Here is a 23,106-nt window from a genome sequence, read left to right as displayed (position 1 = left end):
TTACAGAAATGTATTTACAAAGTCCTTGGTCCAGGATACCTTAAGGACTGCTCATATCTCTGCCTGATCACTCATAGCTTGGATGCACAGCTCATATCCACAAGGGACATTGTAACCAATATTGTGGGCCCAGCTCAGTAAAGCTCCCTCCCAGCTGAGTTCAGATAGCACTCCTCCCTGTGGAACTTAACAGTGCCTACTGAAGATATTTTTATTTTTTTTATTTTATTTATTTTATTTTATTTTATTTTTTATTTTATGGCTAGTCTTAACTGATTTTATTTTTATTGTATTTTTAAGCCATACTGTACACTGCCTAGAGACTAAGGTGTTAAGTCGCGCATAGAACCATAGAATTGTAGTGTTGGAAGGGACACTGATGGTCATCTAGTCCAACCCCCTGCAATGCAGGAATCATACATAAGAGCTGGCCATCCAACCTCTGCTTAAAAACCTCCAAAGAGGGAGAGTCCACTACTTCTCATGGGAGTCTGTTCCACTGTTGAACAGTTCTTACTGTCAAAAAGTTCGTACTGATTAAAGCATTGACACCCCATTTTTATTCTTTTTAGCTATGTTAATAATTGGATGTGGGTGCTGCAGGATGTATGGCGATCAATGTGTAACAGCTTAGAAAAGTACTCATATCTTGCATCATGTCCAAGTGTTGCAAAGGAGCCTCAGTGAAGCTGTGCTTCTTGGGAAAGCTGCTGCTAGCTACAGGAAACAGTGTAATAGTCACAGCGACAGTGCATGAGGGTCCCTATGCAAGAGTGATTGTAAAACAGGGAAACTGGCTTGGCTTTATCGCAGACTGAAGCTCCTGGAGCCTTAATAACAGGATGCAAGCTTAGAACGGTATTTACATCTCAGTTTGGGAAGTGATGACCGTACTTGCCTTAGGATTTATTGAATACCCTACCATGCCATAAAATAGCCCATAGGCAAGTGATAGGGCATTCCCACCAGTCCCAACCAGGGCTTTTTTCAGCTGGAGCTCACTGGAACTCAGTTCTGGCACCTCTCAGGTGGGTTCTGGCAACTTCCAGGTGGGCTCCATTGCCATTCTAAGAGAACAAGGAAGGCGTTCATGGTGAGTTCCAGCACCTCTTTTTCTAGAAAAATAGTCCCAAGCAACATAACCAGTGATCAGGTATGATGGGAGCTGCAGCCTGACAAAATATGTACAAGTTTATTGTCCCTAAACCATAAGTTTATTATCCCTGCCATAGCTGTTACAATACATGGGTTTAAGTTTTGCAAGAATAATAGTGTCTGGAGTGGAGCTTCATTTATACCCTTTCCAAAATGATTTTGCTGTTAAGGTATGATCAAAGCTGGACCAATGATTGAGAGCCACTTAATTGTATGGCTTACATAGAGTGATCTGTTTGAGAAACTGACTTGTTTCAAATATGCCTTACCTTCTACGTTCCTCTAACTGAAAGCTAACATTATATTGCAGGGAAGGGGACGAAGAGGAGAACTTGGGGTCACCTAGCGATCCTAGCTTATCACTTGCCTGTTGGAGTGTCAGTGGCAAGTACCTGGCTGGAGCCCTGGAGAAGATGGTGAACATATGGCAAGTTAATGGTATGAGCCACACAAAATTGAATGTTGCATACCTGTCATCAAAAGGAGCCATCCTCATTGTGATGGGTAGAATGTAACTTGATTATAGAACTGCCCTGATACATTTTTCTGCCAGAGTGGAACAGCAAATGGAATAAAACAAAGGTGCATATTACCCAAAGCTGAACAAGTTGTTGTGGTGCCCGAGGGCTGAAATCCCATAAGCACCTCTTCTTTGGGAATAGAAATACAATCATAAATATAAAAGTAGTAGTGACATCCAAAGTGAGCTGCCTGAGTGAGGCAACCACCCCCTTCTGTCTAATGGTAGGGCTGGTCCTGCTTGATCACATAGTGGCAAGAGTAGTTTGTCTTTAAAAGCAAAGTAATAATTCTGTGTACTTTGTGGGCCAATAATACCAGGTGTGTAGCACCACTTGCTTTCTGATTAATTTAGGTATCTAGCGCATGATTAATAGGTATCGTTCATTTAAAAATCCAAATAATTTTAAACTTCCCCTGCATCCATGGGCCACTTTACACTTTGCACTTTTGAATGTTTAGATATCTCAGATTTTGAAGTCTTATAAAAAAAAGCTGGGATTGGCAGCAGCTTCTTCTTCAGCGAAAGTGGTTTTTAAAATTAACCTTTTATCAGGAAGAATTTTACAGAAAAAAGTGTTCTCTCCACTCTTGAGGTTGCAAAGCACAACACTTGCTCTCCTCTCTATTTAAATCTCCCTTTGTGTAGAGATTTTCAAAAGGGATACATGACAAATCTGAAGACTCATGAATTGTGCAGGCTGTTTATGTTAGCCAGATTTAATATGTTTCCCTCGATGATAGTAAGAGGAAGATATTTAGTTCTCCCAGAATCAGACCGTCTCTGCACATGTAGTAAACAGGAACCTGATACTTTGGAGCATATTTTCTTTTCTTGTGATTTTGGCATTTATGCCTGAAGACAATTATTAGAGGCCTTACAACTCAACAGGCTCAATTCTATGCTACCCATGGTTCAGGACCTGCTCTCAGACAGGAATGATCAAATTACTTTAATAGTGGCTGAATTTTTGAGTGCTGTCCTTGTAGAAAGACTGGGCCATTATAAAGAGATTTAGTGGTTCTTAATTGATCGGTGATGTGGTAGTGTTGTATTGTATTATTTATGCAAATTGATTTTCTCTGGAGTTAAAGATCTGACTGGGACAAACCTTGTTATGTTGAGCTCGTATTTTGCACAATTTGTATACGGTGTCTGTTTGATAATGTGTGGTTTGCTATGCATAGTAAAGGATTTTAAATAAAATTAACCTTTGCTTGGAACAGCAGTTGAGAGAAAGAGGATAAATAACTGAAGATGGGTTCACATTTGGGTTGAAACATGCTAGAACTTCTGTTGGGCTCATCTGGGGTGGGGGCAAACCTTCAAGACACCTGCAGGGGGAAGCTTTTGGGATTCCCAGCCACAAGCATCCTCAACCAGCAGCAAACTAAAGTCTGTCCTCCTGCTGTGTAAAAGAGCCTTTGAATGGGCTATCTGATAGCTTGTACAATCACAGGTTAAAATTGCCAGAGTGCTTTGGCAGTGCCTAGCTGGGGAGAATGCTACAGAACTGACAGTGCTGCTCTTGGATGTGTTTTCATCTTTTGGGATTATGGAAATCAGTGGGTATTAAAATATAGAGAAAAATTAGGCACATGTTACTTTCTTAGGAGGAAAAGGACTCTTGGATGTTCAGCCACATTGGGTGTCTGCTCTAGCATGGCCAGAAGAAGGACCAGCTGCAACATGGACAGGAGAAGCTCCAGAATCACTCCTTGTAGGTCGTATGGATGGATCTCTTGGACTTATTGAAGTTTTAGATGTTTCTGCCATGCACAGAGTTGAATTGGAACACTGCTACAGAAAGGATGGTAAGTAGCTGCTGCTGATATGTTATAAAGTGGTTATTTTTTTAAAATGTTGCTTTTTGAAGCTTAGAATGCTTTGGAAGTCTTGTCTTGAGAGTTAATCACAAGCTTCAGTTAACCTTCAGTTAAAACCATAATCTTAAATGCAGACGCCAGCCATAGTTATGCCAGCTAGTGTTTTGGAATAATCTGATTTGTGGTTAACTCTGGTTTGCATTGATGCCCTTTTCAAGGTTAATGCTGGGAAGGATATGTTGCTTATGATAGGCGAAAGGGATAGAGCACATGTCCTCAAGGCCAGTTGCTGTTCTGAAAATCATGACTTGCAAGGAGCCAGCCTGAACTTGATCTCTGTTTCTCACTCATGGCATTCATGAAGGCCACGCCTGATGGATTTATGTTCTTTAATGCCCTATGGTGTGCAATATGCTCAGCTCTGAACATTTATGACTACCTATTAAAGAAAAATGTGGACATTTGTTTCCATATCTGTGAAAAAAAACTGATGTGCTTAGTAAGTCTTAGTCCTTGATTTTGAAAATTTCTAGGCACTTAGTAGTCTTCAAGTAAATTGTGTAGCACAATTGGAAGTGATAGGTATTTTTAGAAGAGCTTCCTTTCCTGCACATGCACACTCACTCACTTCCCCCTACGCTTTATTCAGCTTTGCTCTTGTTTTCTCCAGTACAAAGAAGTTTAATTAAAATTCTGCAAATTATAACTTGCTTATCCATATTTTCCTATTTGTTTCCTTAGTGTCTGTTACTTGCCTTGCATGGTTTAGTGAAGACAAACCTTTTGCAATAGGCTATATGGATGGAAAGTTGCTGATAGGCACGAAAGAGCCACTCGAGAAAGGAGGAATTGTTTTAGTGGATGCACACAAGGTAAAGCCAGGCATTATCATCACCCTGCTTCCCCCAGAAAAATTCTTGAGAATTGAAATAAACTTTAAGTTTATGTGCACAAGTCTGAGACAACTCTTTCAAAAGGCCAGCCTCTACTCTTAAGGGAAATCATTGCTCACTCTGAAACTGCATTGCATTCTAATTGCTGTTAGGTTATTAAAATTACTTTATTACTTAGTGACACAGATATAAAGTCATGTCTTCCTCTGTCATTAAGGTCACCAGTTAAAGTAGTGGTCCTTTGCATTATTTGTCATTTAATTTTTGATGACTTTTTAAATGATCTTTGTGAAGCAAAGTATAAGTACCCCTAAGTACAACTGCTGGCGGCCAGAGAGCAGGGAAAGAATAGGGAATCATCTTAGGAGCAAAGATGCCTTTTCTGTATTTGTGGGCCCTTGCAGTGTTTTCACAGGGGAGGCGGCAAATTCACCAATCTGGAGTCTGTCATATACCTTCACCCTGGACCTAGAGAAGCATTTCCAGTTGCTCTTGCTTCTTAGAAGTTAGCTTCTCCATCTATCTATTTAAACAGGGGGAGTTATTTTTTTCAAATGGGTTTATTTCGTTAGCATTCGTGCCATGTAAAGATGCCGTATTTCAAAAAGTAAAAATCAGGACACCGCAAAAGTTGTTGAACTTTTTTAAGACAAACAAACCCCAAAGTTTACAAAAACGTGATTTCTTGTGATTGCCAAAGATCCAGGACAAGGCTCTGCCTTCCGGAAATGCCCCCCAGACGTCACTTCCTTTCAAATCCTTGTAATGTCTGGGAAATCCCAGATGTATGGCAGCCCTACTACAGTGTGTTTCCTTCTTGCTCCTCCAATTCTTCAGGACACCATTGTCAGCATGAAATGGGATCCAACTGGCAAGATGCTCATGACTTGTGCCAAGGAAGAGTCTGTCAAGCTCTGGGGATACATGGGGAGCTGCTGGCGACAGCTGTACTTGCTTCCTCACCAGGCTGTTGTGAATGCCATAGCCTGGTGCAGCCTTCTAGGGAAAGGCCCCAAACCACAGCTCCTGCTGGCTACGTAAGTTGACCTTTTGCTTTTAATTCTTTGGTTCATCTTTGTACTGTCTGATAATCCTTTTCAGTAGTTCAGGCTTATATTATCCATAAACAAAAACAGGCCTCCTTTTTGATGGATTTCTAGGACATTTCCCCCTGCATTTACTCGTTTTAAAAATAGTTCTTATTTAAGCCCAAATGGATGAACTCTGTATTGCCTCTGTTTTGTTTTGTTTTTAAATTCCAAATAGAGTCCCTTCCAAATCTATGATTCTATATTAAGATCCCTGCATTGCAAGGGGTTGGACTAGATGACCCTTGGGGTCCCTTCACTCTATGGTTCTATGATTCTGTGATTCTGAATGGTTCTCCATTCTTTCTGTTAAATATAAAAGTACAAAATGGCATCATAGTGTCAGAATTTTGGACACAATGTTCACAGTTTTACCATCTCCTCCCAGTACCTGTGTCAGTTTCTGTAGTAGGACCCATCCTCTGGATGTACTTTCCCCCCACATACTCAAAGCAGGCACCAGATGAAAGGAGAGACAAGCTTCATCTCTTTGTTCCCCTCTGCTGTGGACTCCTGTCTTCTGCCATCTTTGTAATATAGGGAAAGTTCTGAGAAGGCAGTTTGCAAGATTTCCGGGGACTGAAAAGCAAAACCTTTAGTGCAAACATGATTATATTGTTAACCAACTTGCCCTACTTTGTTGACTGATAAATTGTGGCCCTTCAATGTTGCTTTTCTTAATTTTTATTTAGAGGATGCCAGAATGGTTTGCTTTGTGTTTGGACTGTTCCTCAAGATGAGCTGGGCCTACTGCAATCCAGTCTGCGTTGTTCAGAAGGATGGTGGGATGAGGAAGCCAATGGCAAGGTAAAGAGGACCATAGGTAGCAAGGAATCTAGATCTTTACCTTCCTTGTTAGAAGGAGTGTGGTCCTGAAAGCAACAATATCTGATTTAGGGAGGCATCTGTCTTGGGGTGACAGAGGCAAAATAGACCTAGATTGTGCTGATGATTGGGAGTGAACAAACAATTCACTCTTATTTGTCTGTAATAGTTAAAAATACTTGCTCAGCATGTTCTCAGTACTTATTCCTAGCAAGGTGTCCATAAATACACCCACTACGTCTATCTAATTTATGTTTGTTGAAGAAACTGCTGCGTTTCCAAATATTTTTGGGTGGGTAGGGATGGAGCTGCAGAAGGTAAATGCAGAGTAGTAAAATGTTTGGTGTATTTTTTAATACAAAATATGCCCTAATGATGATATTTAATTTCTAGGATGCATACAGGAAAGTAGCTGAAACGAAGTGCATCTATCAGCTGAAAGGGCATATCACGCCTGTTCGGACAGTGGCCTTCAGTTCTGATGGACTAACCTTGGTATCAGGTGGACTTGGTGGGCTTGTGAACATTTGGTCTTTACGGGTAAGCAAACACTATTTAAGGAAATGTAAAGCTTGTTTTCATTCATTGTAGTCATGTTGTTGCTCTTTTAGGGTTCCTGCATAGGCACACAAGTTTGCACTTACCCTAAAGATTAGGAAATATTTCAAAGTTATTTTACTGATGACCTGAATGTAGTCACGAGAGAACAATTAGCTGGGCTTAAGTAATCAGCTTTTGTGGGTTTATCCTGTCTTTCCTTTAGGATGGATCTGTTTTACAGAGTGTTGTGATAGGTTCTGGAGCCATTCAGACAACCGTATGGATCCCTGAGGTTGGAGTAGCTGCTTGTTCTAGTAGATCAAAGGTATTTTTCATTTTGTTTGAATGGAATTCTGAATGCCCATCTTCTCTCCTCTGTGAGCTTGGGCTAGCCCAAGTTTTTAATCCATGCCTTGACTGTGCGTGCTCAGTCCTGTGGGTGACCAGGTGTGCCATCCTAGTGACAGCTGTGAACTTGAATCAAGCAATGAACTAAACTTGTTTCTCAGCCAGTATCTCATAAAAGTTTGTACAGGAATTACTGGCAGTGTACAGTAATGGACAGCTGATTTCAGGCTTGCTACATGGAATAGTTAGTCTAAATTTGCACGTAATGAAGAATCTGGCAGTAGGGCTGATGCACCTTCTCCTCCTCCAAAACACCTGCAGAGACTTGCTTTTGTCTTGCCTGACAAATAATGAAATTTGTAATTTCTAACCACTGGTGGAGCAAATACAATTGGAAATAGTAACATAGTAATTAATGTTTTCTTCTAGTAGAAGAAGGCTGTTTTCCATATTGTTAGTATAGTCTATATTAACAGATTATCAACACATTTGAGCATCATTATATTGCAATATATAATAATCTCCTTAATGGCAAGCACTAGAGGGGGAATCTGTGTTACTTAAATGCAACAAGAAGTCTTGTGGTACCTTAAAAACTTACCAAGTTGCATTTCTACGCTCATTTACTTGGGAATAAGCCCCATTGAACTCCATGGGACTCACTTCTGAATGGAGATGTATAGGATTGTGCTGCAAGGCTGCAATCCTAAATATACTTACTAGGGAGTGTAAGATCCATTGAACACAGTGGACCTTACTTGTGAGAAAACATGCTGAGGACTCTGCTGTTTCAAACTAAAAGTTCGTGCATCTGGCAAAATGGACTGTTGCCAGTGAAACCTCTGCTACAGAATAAATGTTTTGTCTGTAAGGCAGATACCGCAAGACTCTTTGTTGTTTACCCTCAGTGGATTAAAAATAACAGATACATTAAAGAAGGGAGAAAAGGGAGGGGAATGCTTGCAATTAGCAACATAAAATTGGTGATGAAATACAAATAATTATAGTAAACAAAACCATATTTATATCAAGCTTCTATTTGTTTGTAAAAGCTAAGCAAGCTGTTTTTCTCCTTTCTTTCCTGAATTGGACATATTTGAATTTTGTTCAGGATGTGTTGGTGGTGAATTGCACATCAGAATGGATCTCTTCCAACCATATCCTTGCAACCTGTAGGACTGCTTTGAAACAACAGGGGATTCTTGGGTTAAACATGGCTCCCTGCATGAGGGCTTTCCTAGAGCGTCTGCCCATAATGCTTCAGGAACAGTATGCTTATGAAAAGGTAAGAGGAAGACTTGAATAAGGTGACATGTTAGTACAGTGGTGCCCCGCAAGACAAATGCCTCGCAAAACGAAAAACCCGCAAGACGAAAGGGTTTTTCGGTTTTTGCGTCGCTTCGCAAGACGAATTTCCCTATGGGCTTGCTTCGCAAGACGAAAACGTCTTGCGAGTTTGTTCGCTTTTTTCCTAAAGCCGCTTGAAGAGGCGCAGTTGCGACGGACCGTGCTTCACAAGACGAAAAGCATCGCAAGACGAAAAGACTCGCGGAACGAATTATTTTCGTCTTGCGAGGCACCACTGTAATTCAAGAAAGCTGCACAGTGCTGTTTAACTGTGCATAGTGCTTAACAAAACATTTTTAACACAAGATGTGAGCAGAAATGCTTATCTTACCTTGCATGAAATAATATGTCCCACACACTTCTGGTTCTCCAGTATTTGTTTAAGAAATGAAAAGAGAGCCTTGAAATTAATATTCTCTGGCATTGTTGGGATATGGGCAAAATATTTGACCAATTTTATGTTGCTTTTTGGCAGAATAACTTCCTTTGTATAACGCTTGATTTCATAAGAGTTTCATTAAGCTGATGGAAGTTAGATTGTGTGTACTGATGTAGGTTGATTGTATCAATCCGTAAGATGTCATCTTATGACCATTTGAATCCTTTTGCTAAGAAGATGTTTGGAAAGAATTGAGGGAACATGGAGAGTGAGGGAACTTCATTATTGGTGTGATATTAGTTGTGGCGTGTGTGTGTCCCCCCAAGAAGGCCTGATAATTCATTGAACTGAGCCGGTATTCATTGTTGGACTCAGAAATGAGAAATGAGAACACAAAGATGTACTTAAAACTGGTTAAATGACCCCAGCAACCTTCACACAGTCAACTTTCAAATGAATATGTTGGTTGCATACAATGTAGTCCTAAATTAAAGTCACAGAGCAATATAGCTGGCAAAGTGTTCTCTGGCAAAACATTGTTGTTCTAGAGAAGGCATAAGCAGGTTGCTGGTGACGTTGTTGCACAATGGATTGTACCATCTGTTGTGCTGTGAGTTTTTGCTAGTGGACAGTAGCTCCTAAAAGTCAGAGGTGGTGGTGGCTTCAGGAGGAGAAAACCAGTGAGTGAGTACCAGTTGGATTAGATTGACTAACCCACTCCAGGACTTTGTAAATGTTGGCTTTCCTCTTTTATAGCCCCATGTAGTTTGTGGAGACCAGCTTGTTCATAGTCCATATATGCAATGCTTAGCTTCGCTGGCCGTGGGGCTTCACCTGGATCAGCTCCTGTGCAGCCCACCAGTCCCACCTCATCACCAGACCTGCCTCCCCGATCCTCTGACCTGGAACCCAACGGAGTGGGCCTGGTTGGAGTGCTTCTCGACGACAATTAAAGCTGCCGAGGCGCTGGCCAAAGGAGCCACTTTTCCAGAGTCTTTTACGGTCCCAGATCTGGAGCCTGTACCAGAGGATGAACTAGTCCTTCTTATGGTAAGATATGCAGGTTGGTGCTGTGACAAAACTTACAAATATCAGTGGAGCACTTGCCAGGGTTGGGCAGAGAGAGTTAGTACTGTTTCCGTGGCACCAAAACAGTATCACACCTTCCTCCCCACTTATGCTTAGAATAAATTTTCAGGGCAATATCACCCAAAACAACCCCAGCTTTGTGCCTAATAATAATAATAATCATAATAATAAATACTTTAATTATCCAAGTGCCTGACGTATTGAGATGCTTTTAAGAGCCCTTTATGACAGGTCAGTATTATCATTTCTCTGTTGACGATAAGGATGCTTGAGGAATTTGATTATTGGGAATTTGTATATGAACTGTCAGGATCTGAAGGACGGATGGGATCCTGCTGCTAATATTATTCACTCACTCACTCATTCTTCCTTTTCAGACACTCCTCTCTCTCTCCATTCCAGAAAACAAGTTATATAGCAGTGCTTCTCAAACAATTGAAGTGGAATCCACCTGTAAACTTGCATAAACATTTGGGATCCACTTGTAAGCTAATCCCACATTTACAAACCCAAAATTGGCTGGTTGATTGGCTTGCACCACAGCCAAGTCTAGCAGCTCTCTCAATGGCTACCTCAGCTAGCCCACCCATGCTCAGTGTAAAATGGTGTGTGTGTGAGAGAGAGAGGGGGGGGGCTGGCTCAGCGAGTAGCATCCTTGACTGGAAGTTCAAAAGTATTTGTGCATGCCCTGATGCTTCCAGTTCTTGCGAAGAAAGAAGCTCATCATTGTGCAGCCCACCCAGGAATACGTTGGGACCTACCACAGTTTGAGAAGCACCATTTGGTAGCTTTTGAAACATAAAGAAATTACTCCTCTGACAGAGAGAGAAGAACTGCCCTGGAAGGATGGAGAACAGCTTATGCATTTAGCCTCAATATAATTCATTTCATGTTTTGTAGGATAACTGCAAATGGATCAATGGGATGGATGAGCAGATTATGTCCTGGGCAACATCACGGCCTGAGGTTAGTATAGTGAATGGTGTGTTTAAGCAGCCCAATGTGGTGATCCCTTTCTCTGATAGGCACCCATTTGAGAGTTTATGTCCTGTACTTTTTGAGATGGGAACATGTGACCAGGTCATCTGAATGCAGTCTCCCTCTCTTGGCATCTCCTTTAGTTCAGTCCCTGCCTTCGCCCAAAGCAAGTGTTACTCCTCTCCTCTCTTCATTTGTGCTCAGGTTGCTTTCCGCCTTTTTCCACTTTAGCTTCCATGTCCACCTCCCTCCCCCTGTTGTATTTCTGTCTCTCTCAAAAATAAATAGTTTGTTCTTTTTCTCCTCCGCCCCCTCCCCAGCATAAGGGAAATGGCTCTGACTGGCACCCAGTCCAGTAAGCTTGTATGCCAAAAAAAACACAGTACATCAATGTCATTAATCAAATGCTTCCAAACAGCCTTCAGGTGCCGGAGCAGCTTTCTCTGAGTGTCCGCTCCATGTCAAATCAAGCAGCTCCAGTTCAGTGTTTCTTATCAGAAGCAGATAAGCCTGCCCCTACCAAACCCTACCATTGTTGGGAGTGGGGTGCCATTTTGATCGATCCTAACATATGGCAAGGAACAATCCCACCAAGCAAAATAGACTCTTGCTGGAGCATGTTTTCCTGCCAGACTATGAAAAGATGACACCTCCATTGTCTTTGTCAGAAAACGAAAACAAACTTCGAACCGTCCAGCAAATGATACTGATATTGAATGATAGGGAAGCTTCTGAAAACCCTTTCTCAGATCAGCCCTTGGCAGTCCTAAGTTGGCTTGCCCTGGGTCTTGATCAGTAGAAACTCACATCACCATGTTTTATTGATACTGCTGTTTTTAGTAAGGACTCTTTTGCTTGGCCACAGACTTAACTGAAGGAAGAACCAAGACAAGGAAACCATTCAAATCACCTAGTCACATGTCCCTACCTTGGGTGAATCACATCCACATGTCAACCAAGAAAGGTCATTCACAATAAGTAACCAGTAATCCATTCTGAAAATCTCTCTTATGCTGATCCTCAGGACTGGCACCTTGGTGGAAAATGTGACGTGTACCTGTGGGGAGCCGGCAGGCATGGGCAGCTAGCTGAGGCTGGACGAAATGTCATGGTGCCTGTGTCAGCACCATCATTCTCACAAGCTCAACAGGTAAACCAGAAGCCTTTCCTTACCACTTTTTGAGGGAGAGTGGGAGGAGGCGTTATGTCTGCCTGTGCAGCAGTTGCCTCGCTTTCCATAAATGGCTGGAGTGGCTGTTGGAGCATATTTGACACAACAGCAGGAAAGTTCTGCAAAGCAAAATAACCTCAAAGCATACAAGCCACCTTTTTCATAAACAAGGAAGCTCTAGAGACTAGGCTGTGCTGATGCCTAAGTCTGTAAGAGCCAATAAAAAGTTACTTGGGTGCACAATTCAGGTTTCTGAGAGTAGGCTTTAGTGCTGCCCTGCTCCCTCACATGTTTACAAGGTGTGGTTATTATATCCTGCAACAGCAGCGGGGGGTTGGACTAGATGTGCTCTGAGGTCCTTTCTAAATATGATTTTAACCATGCTTATGGTCAATGTGTGAATTAGGAACAGATCAGCTTACTGTCTTTGTGCTTGTGCCTGTTTAGTCGTGGATGGGATCTTTTCTGTTTTGTTTTTTATTTATTTATGTATTTTCCATTTTCCTTAATTGCATTAGGTCATTTGTGGCCAGAACTGTACGTTTGTGATTCAAGCTAATGGAACAGTCTTGGCTTGTGGAGAAGGAAGTTATGGTCGGCTGGGACAAGGGAACTCAGATGATCTTCACGTCCTCACTGTTATTTCAGCATTGCAAGGTGAGTAGGAAAAAATATATCCACTGAATGTGGGACATAACCCATTATTCACTGATTTGATGAGACTGAGATGGTTTCACTTTTTGTTGGGACACCAGCGTTTCATTTTGGGAGCTTAATAGGCAGCAATATGTCCTGGCATGATTTATAGGTTTATTTTAACAAAAATCATTGAGCACTTTTTGTCAGTTTCACAAATTTGACAAATCAGTTTTGTTTTGCTGCTTGTTGGGATACCTTACAAAGCCTAATTGCTGATATTTCTAAAATCTCTTCCCAAAGCAACAGATCAAGTAAAACTATGTATAATGCTGAAATAATAATAATCACTTTCTTAGGTGCTCAAAGCATTTTTCATGCACTTTTATAACAACATTAGGTGGTAGTCCCCTAATGTTACACAATAGGGAAAATGGGCTGGGGGGGAATGCGAATAGGCTCACAGGCCTAGCTGTGGCTGATAGGAGTTGCGGTGCAAAAGATCAGAAGGGCACCAGGTTGCTGGATGCTGCTGTGCCTTATTTGGTCATTTGGCTCAACAAGCTGCTTATGCTTTGGGATAATTCTGACACTTTTTTCCTTCTTGTGCTGTAGGTTTTGTTGTGACCCAGCTGGTGACATCTTGCGGATCTGATGGGCATTCCATGGCTTTGACAGAGAGTGGTGAAGTCTTCAGCTGGGGGGATGGAGATTATGGCAAACTGGGCCACGGAAACAGTGACCGGCAGCGCCGACCCAGACAAATAGAGGCTTTGCAAGGAGAAGAAGTGGTGCAGGTTTGTGGCAACGGTTATTTCTCCCTAGTTTTAAAGTAGATTAGATGTCGCATCGACTCAATTGCTCTTTCAGGCTTTAACGGAGTCTTTAATCTGAATTCAGGCCCATTGGGTAATGAGTCAAGTTTTCCTTTTACCTGGTTGGGATAGAACTAGGTGTGATATCCCTGCCACAGGCTGACAACTGAAAGCTGCACTCCACTTCTCAATCTTCTCTCAGGAATTCTTTCCTTCTGTGTCTCCTTACTGTTTTCATGTTGGTGGCAGCCAGTAAGTGGGCTAGGACAGAGAAATGCACCATGTGATTATGTCAGAACATGGCAATCGTGCCTAAACATCAAGCATACATCAAGCCTGCTACATTGTAGTAAAGCAGAATATCTGCTTGTAGAACCTGAGCCCACACTTGCTGAGAGTGGAAACCACGTTGTTCCAATATGTTCATAAGTCACCTTATGCAGGTCCCATGCCAATGAGCTACTGCCTCTCGCCCCCCAAAAAATTATAACAGATGGGCCAAAAGTTAAAATGCAGTCCTGGAATTGAGAAATGTATCCATAAGATACATTCTCCAAAGGTTTGAGTCAGTAAGTAGAGAAGACGTTTTCTAAATCTGAGAAAAGGTTTTGCAGCTAAAGACAATGAGTGCCCTGGGTGAAGGCTACAAATCCATCACCTTCCTTTTCTTGAAGCCCTGAGGCCATGTGTTCTGTTGGAAATAACATATTTGTATACTGTTGCAGACCCTGTTTCTAAATATTTCTGGATATATTCATAAATAAAAAGGACATTCACCATAAGATCTTCTGATACACTCTCCCCTCCCCTGTCCCCTAGATGTCCTGTGGCTTCAAGCATTCAGCTGTGGTGACTGCAGATGGCAAACTGTTTACCTTTGGAAATGGGGATTACGGCCGACTTGGATTAGGAAACACATCCAACAAGAAGCTTCCTGAAAGAGTGACAGCACTAGAAGGCTATCAGATAGGAGAGGTCAGGCTTGATTTGCATTCATGTGTATAACTGCACTCTCAGATTAGGTCACAGTCCCACAGGCACTTCTACTTTACAGGCTGGAATTTGAAGGAGGAAATTCCTGCCCAACCATGTTCCCATATTTTAATGTTAGGTAGTTCTAAGCACGTGTGCAGGCAGCAACAATCTACTACTAGCCTACCCCAAAAGAAACTCTACATGTGTAGTAGCTCACATTTCTACCTCCACCTTTGAGTACAAGGTGCTTTGAGATCAGAATATGGCCACCAGCACTCCCTGAAGGAATGTTGGTGTGTCTTGGTTGAGATACTTAGCTGCTCTGAGGATTCCAAAATCTGTAGGGTCAGCAGCATCAGCATTTGCCTAGCCTTTTTAAAATGCTGCTGTTTACAGAGTGACTAGGTTGCAGAGCAACTGCCCTGGAGCTTTTGAGGCTGCCCTCTCTACCATCCTGGGGGTAGGTCTTGTGTGCCTGATGTCTTGTGGCATAGTTAGGCATGTCGAACAGAGGCCCTCCCATGTCCTCACTTTGGTGCCTGCTGCAGTTCATTCTCCCCTGTGGCCCTGGTTGTGGCGTCATCACTACTCCTGCTGAAAGTAGGCTGGGGAAGAACCTGCTACAGTGATATTCCTAAAACCTCTTCCCAAAGCAGCTGTCAGTTGAGACTTCTTGTTTTTGTTTTCGGTAGAAACCTAATTACAGGTTTAACTCTTCAATACTAGGTTGCCTGTGGGCTAAACCACACCATAGTAGTGTCCACAGATGGCTCAATGGTTTGGGCTTTTGGTGATGGTGACTACGGGAAGCTGGGCTTGGGAAACTCAACTGCAAAATCCTCACCACAGGTTAGCATCCTCTGTGTAATTTCTCCCATAATATATCTAAAAGCATGTTCTGAATACACACCAATACTTTTCTTTCTGTATGTCTTTTTGTTATAGCAATAGAACTTGTTGATTTGCATTTACCTGCCTTGGATCTCAAAGTGGGACGTTCAAATGAGTAACCCTGGCTAATATCTGAGCGTCTGTATGTTGACCCAGAAGTCAATCTGCTGAATGTAACAGGGCTTGCTTCCAAAGAAAACTCATTTAGTTGACAAAGTTAATTTAACAAACACAAGTTTAAAAGGCATTTAGGGTGGTGATAACTTAATCTGCACATAAGACAACAAAAACTAAAATACAGTGTATGTTAACAGTAGTTTATATCTGCAACATCCATTAATTCTTACCCCAGAACCATAAAATCAAGTTCAGTATCTGAGACCTCGGCCTGCCATTGCAGAGTCATGCATAGGCATCCCAGATTAAACATGCAAACAAAAACAAATACTGAAGCTATATTGTTATTAAATTTATTACCCACCCTTCTCTAGCAGGTTCCAGGGTGAGTTGCAACAATTTAGAATTCAGTATTTAAAACAATTAAAATATACTAGTCATAGGAACAGGGTGAATGGATTCTGAAAACACATATCTAAGGTATCAAAGGTCTGCATAAAATCATCCATTGGAAGCTATACAGTGAAGGTGCTAGATCCACCTCTGAGGGAGCAGTACTCACAACCTAGTCTTCTCCCCCTGCTCATTTCAGGGGAGTGCAGCCTTGTCCAGAACAGGGTCTCCAGACCTTGGCACACATAATACCTCTGTCTTCTGAGCATTCAGGTTTTGTTTTAGTAGTTTTGAGATTAGGATAATGCAACTTAATCGCTTTTGCATGCAAAGCAGTTCTGTTTCCATTGGGCAGAAGGATATACTTGTATGATGCTGGAATTTTAAAAGGAATTGAGATTGAATTGCAGTGTGCCCTGAAAGGTGGTTTATAAAGATTGTAATAAATAAATTAAATTTCTGTTTGAGTAGTACTGTCTGCTTGTCTGGTTTTTGTTATGTTTTTTCACTGTGGATCTGTTATTAAAGTATGGCAGTAATTTACCTTTTAATCTTTTTTCATAGAAAGTAGATATTCTATGTGGAATTGGAATAAAAAAGGTTGCCTGTGGGACCCAGTTTTCAGTTGCATTGACGAAAGACGGGCATGTCTATACATTTGGCCAAGGTAAGCTTAGTTGGCGCTTACTCAATACTGCAAACTTTCCATGCACTTCAGAGCACTCATCCTCCCATAGCCCATCATTGACTAATTGATTGATTGATTGATTGTACTGCCCTTCATCCAAGGATCACAGGGCTTACAAGTCACAGGGTGGTCTGCCTGGAAAGAGATGTTATGCCATTGTAAGAAAGTGATTGTCAAACCTTCTCAAATGGATTTTAGCCTCAAAATTAAACAATGTGTTGTGTGTTAAACTGGCTCGCTTAATGATAAAGCATTCAGAAAATTCTTCAGGACATCATCTGAGCACAAATTGGGTGGGATTTGTTAGTCTCTTTGGAGACACTTACCGCACATGCACATTGGATCACAAAAGGCATTTGCTCTGCCAGTGTCACACACTGCTTTTTCAAGATAGAAGCAAAGGACCTGCCCTGCAATCTAGCTCTCTCATGGGTGGCAGCAGCGTGCAGGTGATGGACAGGGTCAGAGTCACCCCACACTGTTTCTATCACCTATTCCCTCCATTAGTATATGCACAAACACACAAAGATCCATTCCTCCTCTCCCTACCCCCCCCCCCCCGCATAAAAAGGCCATGTGCTCCTTTTTGCTGCCTGAGGGAAATGGCAATATGACCTAACCGCACCCCACATACAGAATCCCACATACACACTGGCACTCAGACATCAACAGGGGGAATGGGATATCCTCCTTCATTGTGCCTGAGGGCAGCAGGCTGGCTGAGGGGGCTCAGAGAAGGTTAGCTGGGGGGAGCCAGGGGTGATTATGGGGGCTGCTGCCTCCCTTGACATCTATTGCTTGAGGCTGTGGTCTTACTCTGCCTAATGGTAGGGCCAGTCCTGATCAAACAGCATGGAGAGGACGGGGAGGCAAGGATGCATGTACCAGTTTGGAGTCGATGGCTAAAGCATCTTTCTGAGGGACACTGCTGCTGGGGATTCTGTGATCAGCTTTATTTGCTTTCAAGCTTGCTTGCTGTTCCTCTCTCTTTCTCTGGTGGTGGTCAGATGTGGAAGTTGCACTGAGACAGGAGAAACTTGGGGAAGGCAGGGCAAGGATAGTGGGGTTGAGGAGAGGCCGCAGACTGGGATTGAAAAACTGTCCAGGCTAGATCTGACCAGAGGCCCACAGTTCTCTCTTTCTGCTTTCGCCCTTTGAAGTCCCTCTTGTTTCCTGTGACACATGACCAGATTTTGTACTGTTCCAGACCGGCTGATCGGCTTGCCAGAAGGAAGAGCCCGCAACCACAACCGTCCACAGCAAGTTCCAGCTTTGTCAGGAGTCTTCATTGAAGATGTCGCTGTTGGAGCAGAACACACTCTCGCTCTCTCTGCCTCTGGGGACGTCTATGCCTGGGGAAGCAACTCGGAAGGGCAGGTCTGTGGAAGGAGAAGAGTCTAATTTTGACCACCAAAAGTTTGCCTTTTCTGCCATTTGAATGAAAAGAGCAAAATACAGGCAACTCCCTATTTGCACAGGGGGTGTGTTCTGGGTCATTGTGTGCATTGGTGGAGCGCCCCTAAGCCTGCCCCAGTGCTGTTCCACCGCTGCCCCATTCCTCCCCCTTTTGAGGCCCAAAACGGCTCATGTACCAGCAGTCACGCACCAATTGAACACGCACAAAACAGTCTATGTTCAGTTAAACATTCTTTCATTTTAGATTACTGCCCCTACTTTATTCCCAAAACCTTTCTGCATGGTGAGATTAAGGAACGGTCCCAGGTATATGAGCCTTTGCTTCCTCCACCTTTCACCAAACACACAATCTAATGCCTGAACCAGGAGACACATTTACCGTATTTTTCGCTCTATAAGACGCACCAGACCACAAGACGCACCTAGTTTTTGGAGGAGGAAAACAAGAAAAAAAATATTCTAAATCTCAGAAGCCAGAACAGCAAGAGGGATCACTACGCAGTGAAAGCAGCAATCCCTCTTGCTGTTCTGGCTTCTGGGATAGCTGCGCAGCCTGCATTCGCTCCATAAAACTCACACACATTTCCCCTTACTTTTTAGGAGGGAGAAAGTGAGTCTTATAGAGCAAAAAATACGGTATTTGAATGTAGCATCTCCCTGTCCACCTGCTCCCAGTCCAGAACTCCAGTTGTGTATTTGACAGCTCTTCTGCATGCATTAGAGGGTTACATAAGTCCTCCTTCTCTCCAAATCTCTTCCTGGTTTCTAGCTTGGACTGGGCCATACCAACCACATCCGGGAGCCAACTCTGATTACCTTCTTGCAAGGGAAGAGCATCCGGCAGATTTCAGCAGGGCGATGCCACAGTGCCGCATGGACAGCTCCACCTGTTCCACCACGAGCTCCAGGTAAAGAAGGGTGCTGAGGCTGGGAGTGAACCTGACAGCCAAGGACTGTATTGGCCGTTTCCCTGCAGTGCCAATCCCAGGTTGGGGGGCAAAGCAATATTTACATGAGTCCTGATTCTTCTGTCCTTGAGACTTTTGATGCTGACAGAGGAGCAGGATGGGATAGCACCAATTAGTGGTAATTTACACAACCAATATGATTTATGAGCAATAATATTGTGTCATATTTTGACAAAAAGGTGCTTTCATGCACTTTGTTGTCCTTTTCCCTTTGAAGATCCACCAGTGCCATTTTGTTGGCATTACAGGTCTGTCAGAAATGGTTGTATATGCACAAGGCCTTTGAGGCTGCAGGATCACACACTTCCCTTCTCTTAATTCCGATGGCAGGTGTCTCAGTGCCTTTGCAGCTTGGCTTGCCAGATGCCATCCCTCCTCAGTATGGGGCGCTGAAGGAAGTGAGCATCCACACCGTAAGGGCAAGACTGAGGCTGCTGTACCATTTCTCAGACCTCATGTACTCCTCATGGAGGTTGCTGAATCTCAGTCCCAATAACCAGGTAAAGTTCCGTAATTTATAACCTTGTCACAGGTGTATTCTTAAGCTTATAAAATCTCACTCCAATACAACCTTAGTTACACTGGTTCATAATCTCTTGTGTGTAGTAATCTTTTTAGCAGCTAGTCATCCCACTCACACCTCCCTAAAAGAACGAGCTAATCCATTGGGCAGCTTGCAAGCTCTGCTTGTGTGATTGGGGGCTGTGGAGGTGCACAGTTGTGTTGTCTCTTGCACAACCTCAGCTCACATCATGAAAGCTCATATAGGCAAACCTTCTGTGGATTGTACCCTTTGGTGTCAAAGCCAAGTCTTGAAGTGTCAATATCTTTAAATATTTTTGCTTAAATATATAAATGGAAAGTGAGGCTTGGAAATAAATTACACCTATGCAACGTTTCTAAGGAGGTCACCATAATTACAATGGAAGGTGGGGGAGAGAGAAGTCAAGTGCAATTCAGCCCCTCCACCCTCAGGATTCTTGTCCAGAGAGGCTGGTCTGCCCAGTCCAAGAAGCACTTTGCCTCATACTCCATAGAGGAAAACTGGCTGCCGGCTGAGTTAAGGGGCTAAGCTGGGGGGGGGGAGCCCCCTTCCTGCAACTTGCTGCTTGGTTTGCCAGTATTGTGAAGGGGATGCTTGCTGTGTGTGGCTCCTACAGTGGTGTCTCTTTCAGGAGCAGCAGGGACTTCAGCCCAGTCCGCTGTTCTGAGGGAGGGAGGGAAGCAAGCACTGGGGCTGGAGAGCCTGTTGACCTCAAGCAGGCGGTCCTCCTTTTCTTACAGAACAGCACATCCCATTACAATGCTGGGACATGGGGGATTGTTCAAGGACAACTGAGGCCGTTACTTGCACCGAGAGTTTACACCCTCCCTATGGTCCGCTCCATTGGAAAAACCATGGTTCAGGGGAAAAACTATGGGCCACAGATAACCGTCAAAAGGATCTCAACAAGGTCAGGCTGCATTTTTCTTTCTTTCTGGTGTTGTAGGAGGGACCCAGTCAGCATGGAACACTATGCAAAACCATGGCTTAGTGCAACCGGGCAAACGTGTGGGTGCCCAGAGCAAAGATGGCAGCTACTGCTCTCCCCTCTGGTCCTGCTGCTACACAACCCCAAGCAAAGTCATGGTTTAGCTTAGCCTCATATCTGAATCAGTACTTGTAGTTTGTTTTCCTCCAAGCAAGTTTGGTTGAAGTTAACAGATTTTTTTTCCCCCACAGAGGTCGGAAATGTAAGCCTATTTTTGTTCAAATTGCAAGGCAAGTTGTGAAGCTGAATGCATCGGACCTTCGCCTGCCCTCTCGTGCCTGGAAAGTGAAATTAGTGGGGGAAGGTGCTGATGATGCAGGCGGTGTCTTTGATGACACAATTACTGAAATGTGTCAGGTATTTGATTTTCAATATAGTTTTAAATGGTTTCAGTTTCTTCCTCAAAATCTTATCTCCTGCACATGTGTCCTTGGCCTGATGAAAATTCTGAATTAAATGCCACCCTGTTTTGGAATGGAAATGGGTTTGTTGGGTTGGAAGGTGATATTATAGTCCCACATTTTTTACTTACAGCAGGATTCTGAAATGTGTGAAGTGAGGGTATTTTGCAGGTTAACAAATCGGTAGTTTTATATAGCTATATAGATCTAATGAAAAGTGTGGCAGTCTATGATAAGAGGACCTTCCATGGGACTGAAAGCAGCCAGGCTGAGATAATGTTGGCCAGTCAGGTAGCAGAAATGTGTCTCCCATGTTCTTGCATGCCACTCTGTGGCATCCCCACGAGGGGGCAGGTATGGCTTGCTTCTCGGTGGGATCTGCCCTCCTCATAACCAGGGACACCTGCACTTATTCAAATAAGGTGTTTCTGGAAACTCCATAATCTCTGCAACTGGCCATTTGCATATAGAGGCTCCCTGCCCTGTTTGTTTACCAGAAATAGGTGACTGTTCAGCAGGGCTATGCACAGATTCCCAGATCTGCCCTGTTGCTCCCTGGAACAAGCTGATTAGCTCAGGGCCACCTTGGGGGCCACCCACCCCAGATCTGTCCCTGAAAGGGGGCAGGCCAATGATTTTTTAAAAGATTTTAAACCCAATTTCAACATAGTTAAAATGAGGTTTTAAAAAGGTCAGGTGGGGTGCACCAGCACCATGTGGGATCCAGTACTCCTACAGAATAATCAATATTGTTAAAGGCAGCAAAGAGAAACACAGAGACATCTTACTTGAGGAAACCACATGGCCCCACCCCAGAGAAGTGTGCTTCTGCAGCTCTGGCTCACATCCATGAGAACTTCCTTGTTGGATTTTGCTCCTTGTAAATTCTGGCTTCTTGTGGGTGCAGCAAGCGTTTTCCCAGCCAGAAAAATACTTTGTATTGACCCTGTCTATTGTGGAACTTAAAAAGGTAAAGGGTAGAGGGACCACTAACCATTAGGTCCAGTCGTGGCCGACTCTGGGGTTGCGGCACTCATCTCGCTTTACTGGCCAAGGGAGCCGGCGTACAGCTTCCGGGTCATGTGGCCAGCATGACTAAGCCGCTTCTGGCGAACCAGAGCAGCACACGGAAACGCCATTTACCTTCCCGCTGGAGCAGCACCTATTTATCTACTTGCACTTTGACGTGCTTTCGAACTGCTAGGATGGCAGGAGCAGGGACCGAGCAGTTGCTATTGTTGTTGTTGTTGTCGTTTAGTCATGGCCAACTCTTCGTGACCCCATGGACCAGAGCACGCCAGGCATTCCTGTCTAATAGCACTACCTGCTATTACTGCTCCATAGTTACAGCATGCCATACATTAGCATGGAATTACAGTTTTATAATATTTTTTAATGAAAATGAAGCCTGTCCCATGATTCAGTTTGGAAGCACTGAGACTGAGTTTCTCTAAATCAAATCACCACTAATTTTGTGCGTGTGAGGTCTACAAAGGCCCTTTTTCTTGTAGCTAGTATGGAAACATGTACTTTTATACGCTTGGGCAGATTTGATAATGCCTTAAATGCTCTCTCTCTCTCTCCGTCCCTCTTTCTTAATTTATAAGGAACTTGAAACTGGTGTGGTAGACCTCCTAATTCCTTCCCCAAATGCAACAGCTGAAGTCGGCTACAACAGAGATCGGTAAGTGGCAAGGTGTTCTCTTCTTTAAAGGCTGCTAGTCTCTGAATTCAAGGCAGGCCCTGTTGAAATGAGTGAGGGAAGTCCCTGTGATCTTAGTGAAATCACCTAGGTATTAAGGGGAGTAAAATGTTGGATGTTGGCCCTGGACTGTAAAAGGTAGACAACTGGATGAAGGCCAGCTAATTGCAATCAGGATTCTGAACTAATTGCCTGAGTTGGATCTGCAGCTGCCCTCTAGTGATATATTTGCAACCCACTGTCAGAGAACCCAGACTCTGAACTATACAGCAGCTTGTAGATCAAACCCATGCCATGCAAAGCAGCTATGTATGCTGTTGGAATAAAAGTTCATTTAAACACTTTAAAGGGTGTTTGCATGAAAATTACTCCACCACTGAACCAGAAGAGACTGGGTTGTCTTAAACAAAACT

General features: G+C 43.2%; 1 protein-coding gene across 50 annotated transcripts in view; it reads left to right on the top strand.

Annotated features, from left to right (window-relative positions):
- The window catches only part of HERC1 (HECT and RLD domain containing E3 ubiquitin protein ligase family member 1), a 110,206-nt gene that overhangs the window by 80,655 nt on the left and 6,445 nt on the right, over positions 1–23,106 (top strand). For 30 of the 50 annotated variants that reach the window (XM_083586041.1, XM_083586030.1, XM_083586029.1 and 27 more), the window contains 22 exons: positions 1,466–1,593; positions 3,289–3,489; positions 4,243–4,373; positions 5,232–5,431; positions 6,175–6,289; positions 6,701–6,847; positions 7,071–7,172; positions 8,307–8,480; positions 9,678–9,971; positions 10,911–10,976; positions 12,013–12,138; positions 12,678–12,816; positions 13,411–13,592; positions 14,430–14,585; positions 15,312–15,434; positions 16,551–16,653; positions 17,882–18,051; positions 18,860–18,998; positions 19,389–19,558; positions 20,322–20,512; positions 20,782–20,947; positions 22,599–22,675. In XM_083586041.1, the coding sequence (XP_083442167.1) occupies positions 1,466–1,593; positions 3,289–3,489; positions 4,243–4,373; positions 5,232–5,431; positions 6,175–6,289; positions 6,701–6,847; positions 7,071–7,172; positions 8,307–8,480; positions 9,678–9,971; positions 10,911–10,976; positions 12,013–12,138; positions 12,678–12,816; positions 13,411–13,592; positions 14,430–14,585; positions 15,312–15,434; positions 16,551–16,653; positions 17,882–18,051; positions 18,860–18,998; positions 19,389–19,558; positions 20,322–20,512; positions 20,782–20,947; positions 22,599–22,675 (3,300 nt within the window). The remainder of the gene's footprint in view (positions 1–1,465; positions 1,594–3,288; positions 3,490–4,242; positions 4,374–5,231; positions 5,432–6,174; positions 6,290–6,700; positions 6,848–7,070; positions 7,173–8,306; positions 8,481–9,677; positions 9,972–10,910; positions 10,977–12,012; positions 12,139–12,677; positions 12,817–13,410; positions 13,593–14,429; positions 14,586–15,311; positions 15,435–16,550; positions 16,654–17,881; positions 18,052–18,859; positions 18,999–19,388; positions 19,559–20,321; positions 20,513–20,781; positions 20,948–22,598; positions 22,676–23,106) is intronic. The other 20 variants (XM_083586040.1, XM_083586038.1, XM_083586039.1 and 17 more) reach the window with 1 other exon arrangement.

Source organism: Podarcis filfolensis, assembly GCF_964270895.1.
Source record: "Podarcis filfolensis genome assembly, chromosome: 14".
Taxonomy (NCBI): domain Eukaryota; kingdom Metazoa; phylum Chordata; class Lepidosauria; order Squamata; family Lacertidae; genus Podarcis; species Podarcis filfolensis.
This window is presented reverse-complemented; position numbering and strand designations above follow the sequence as displayed.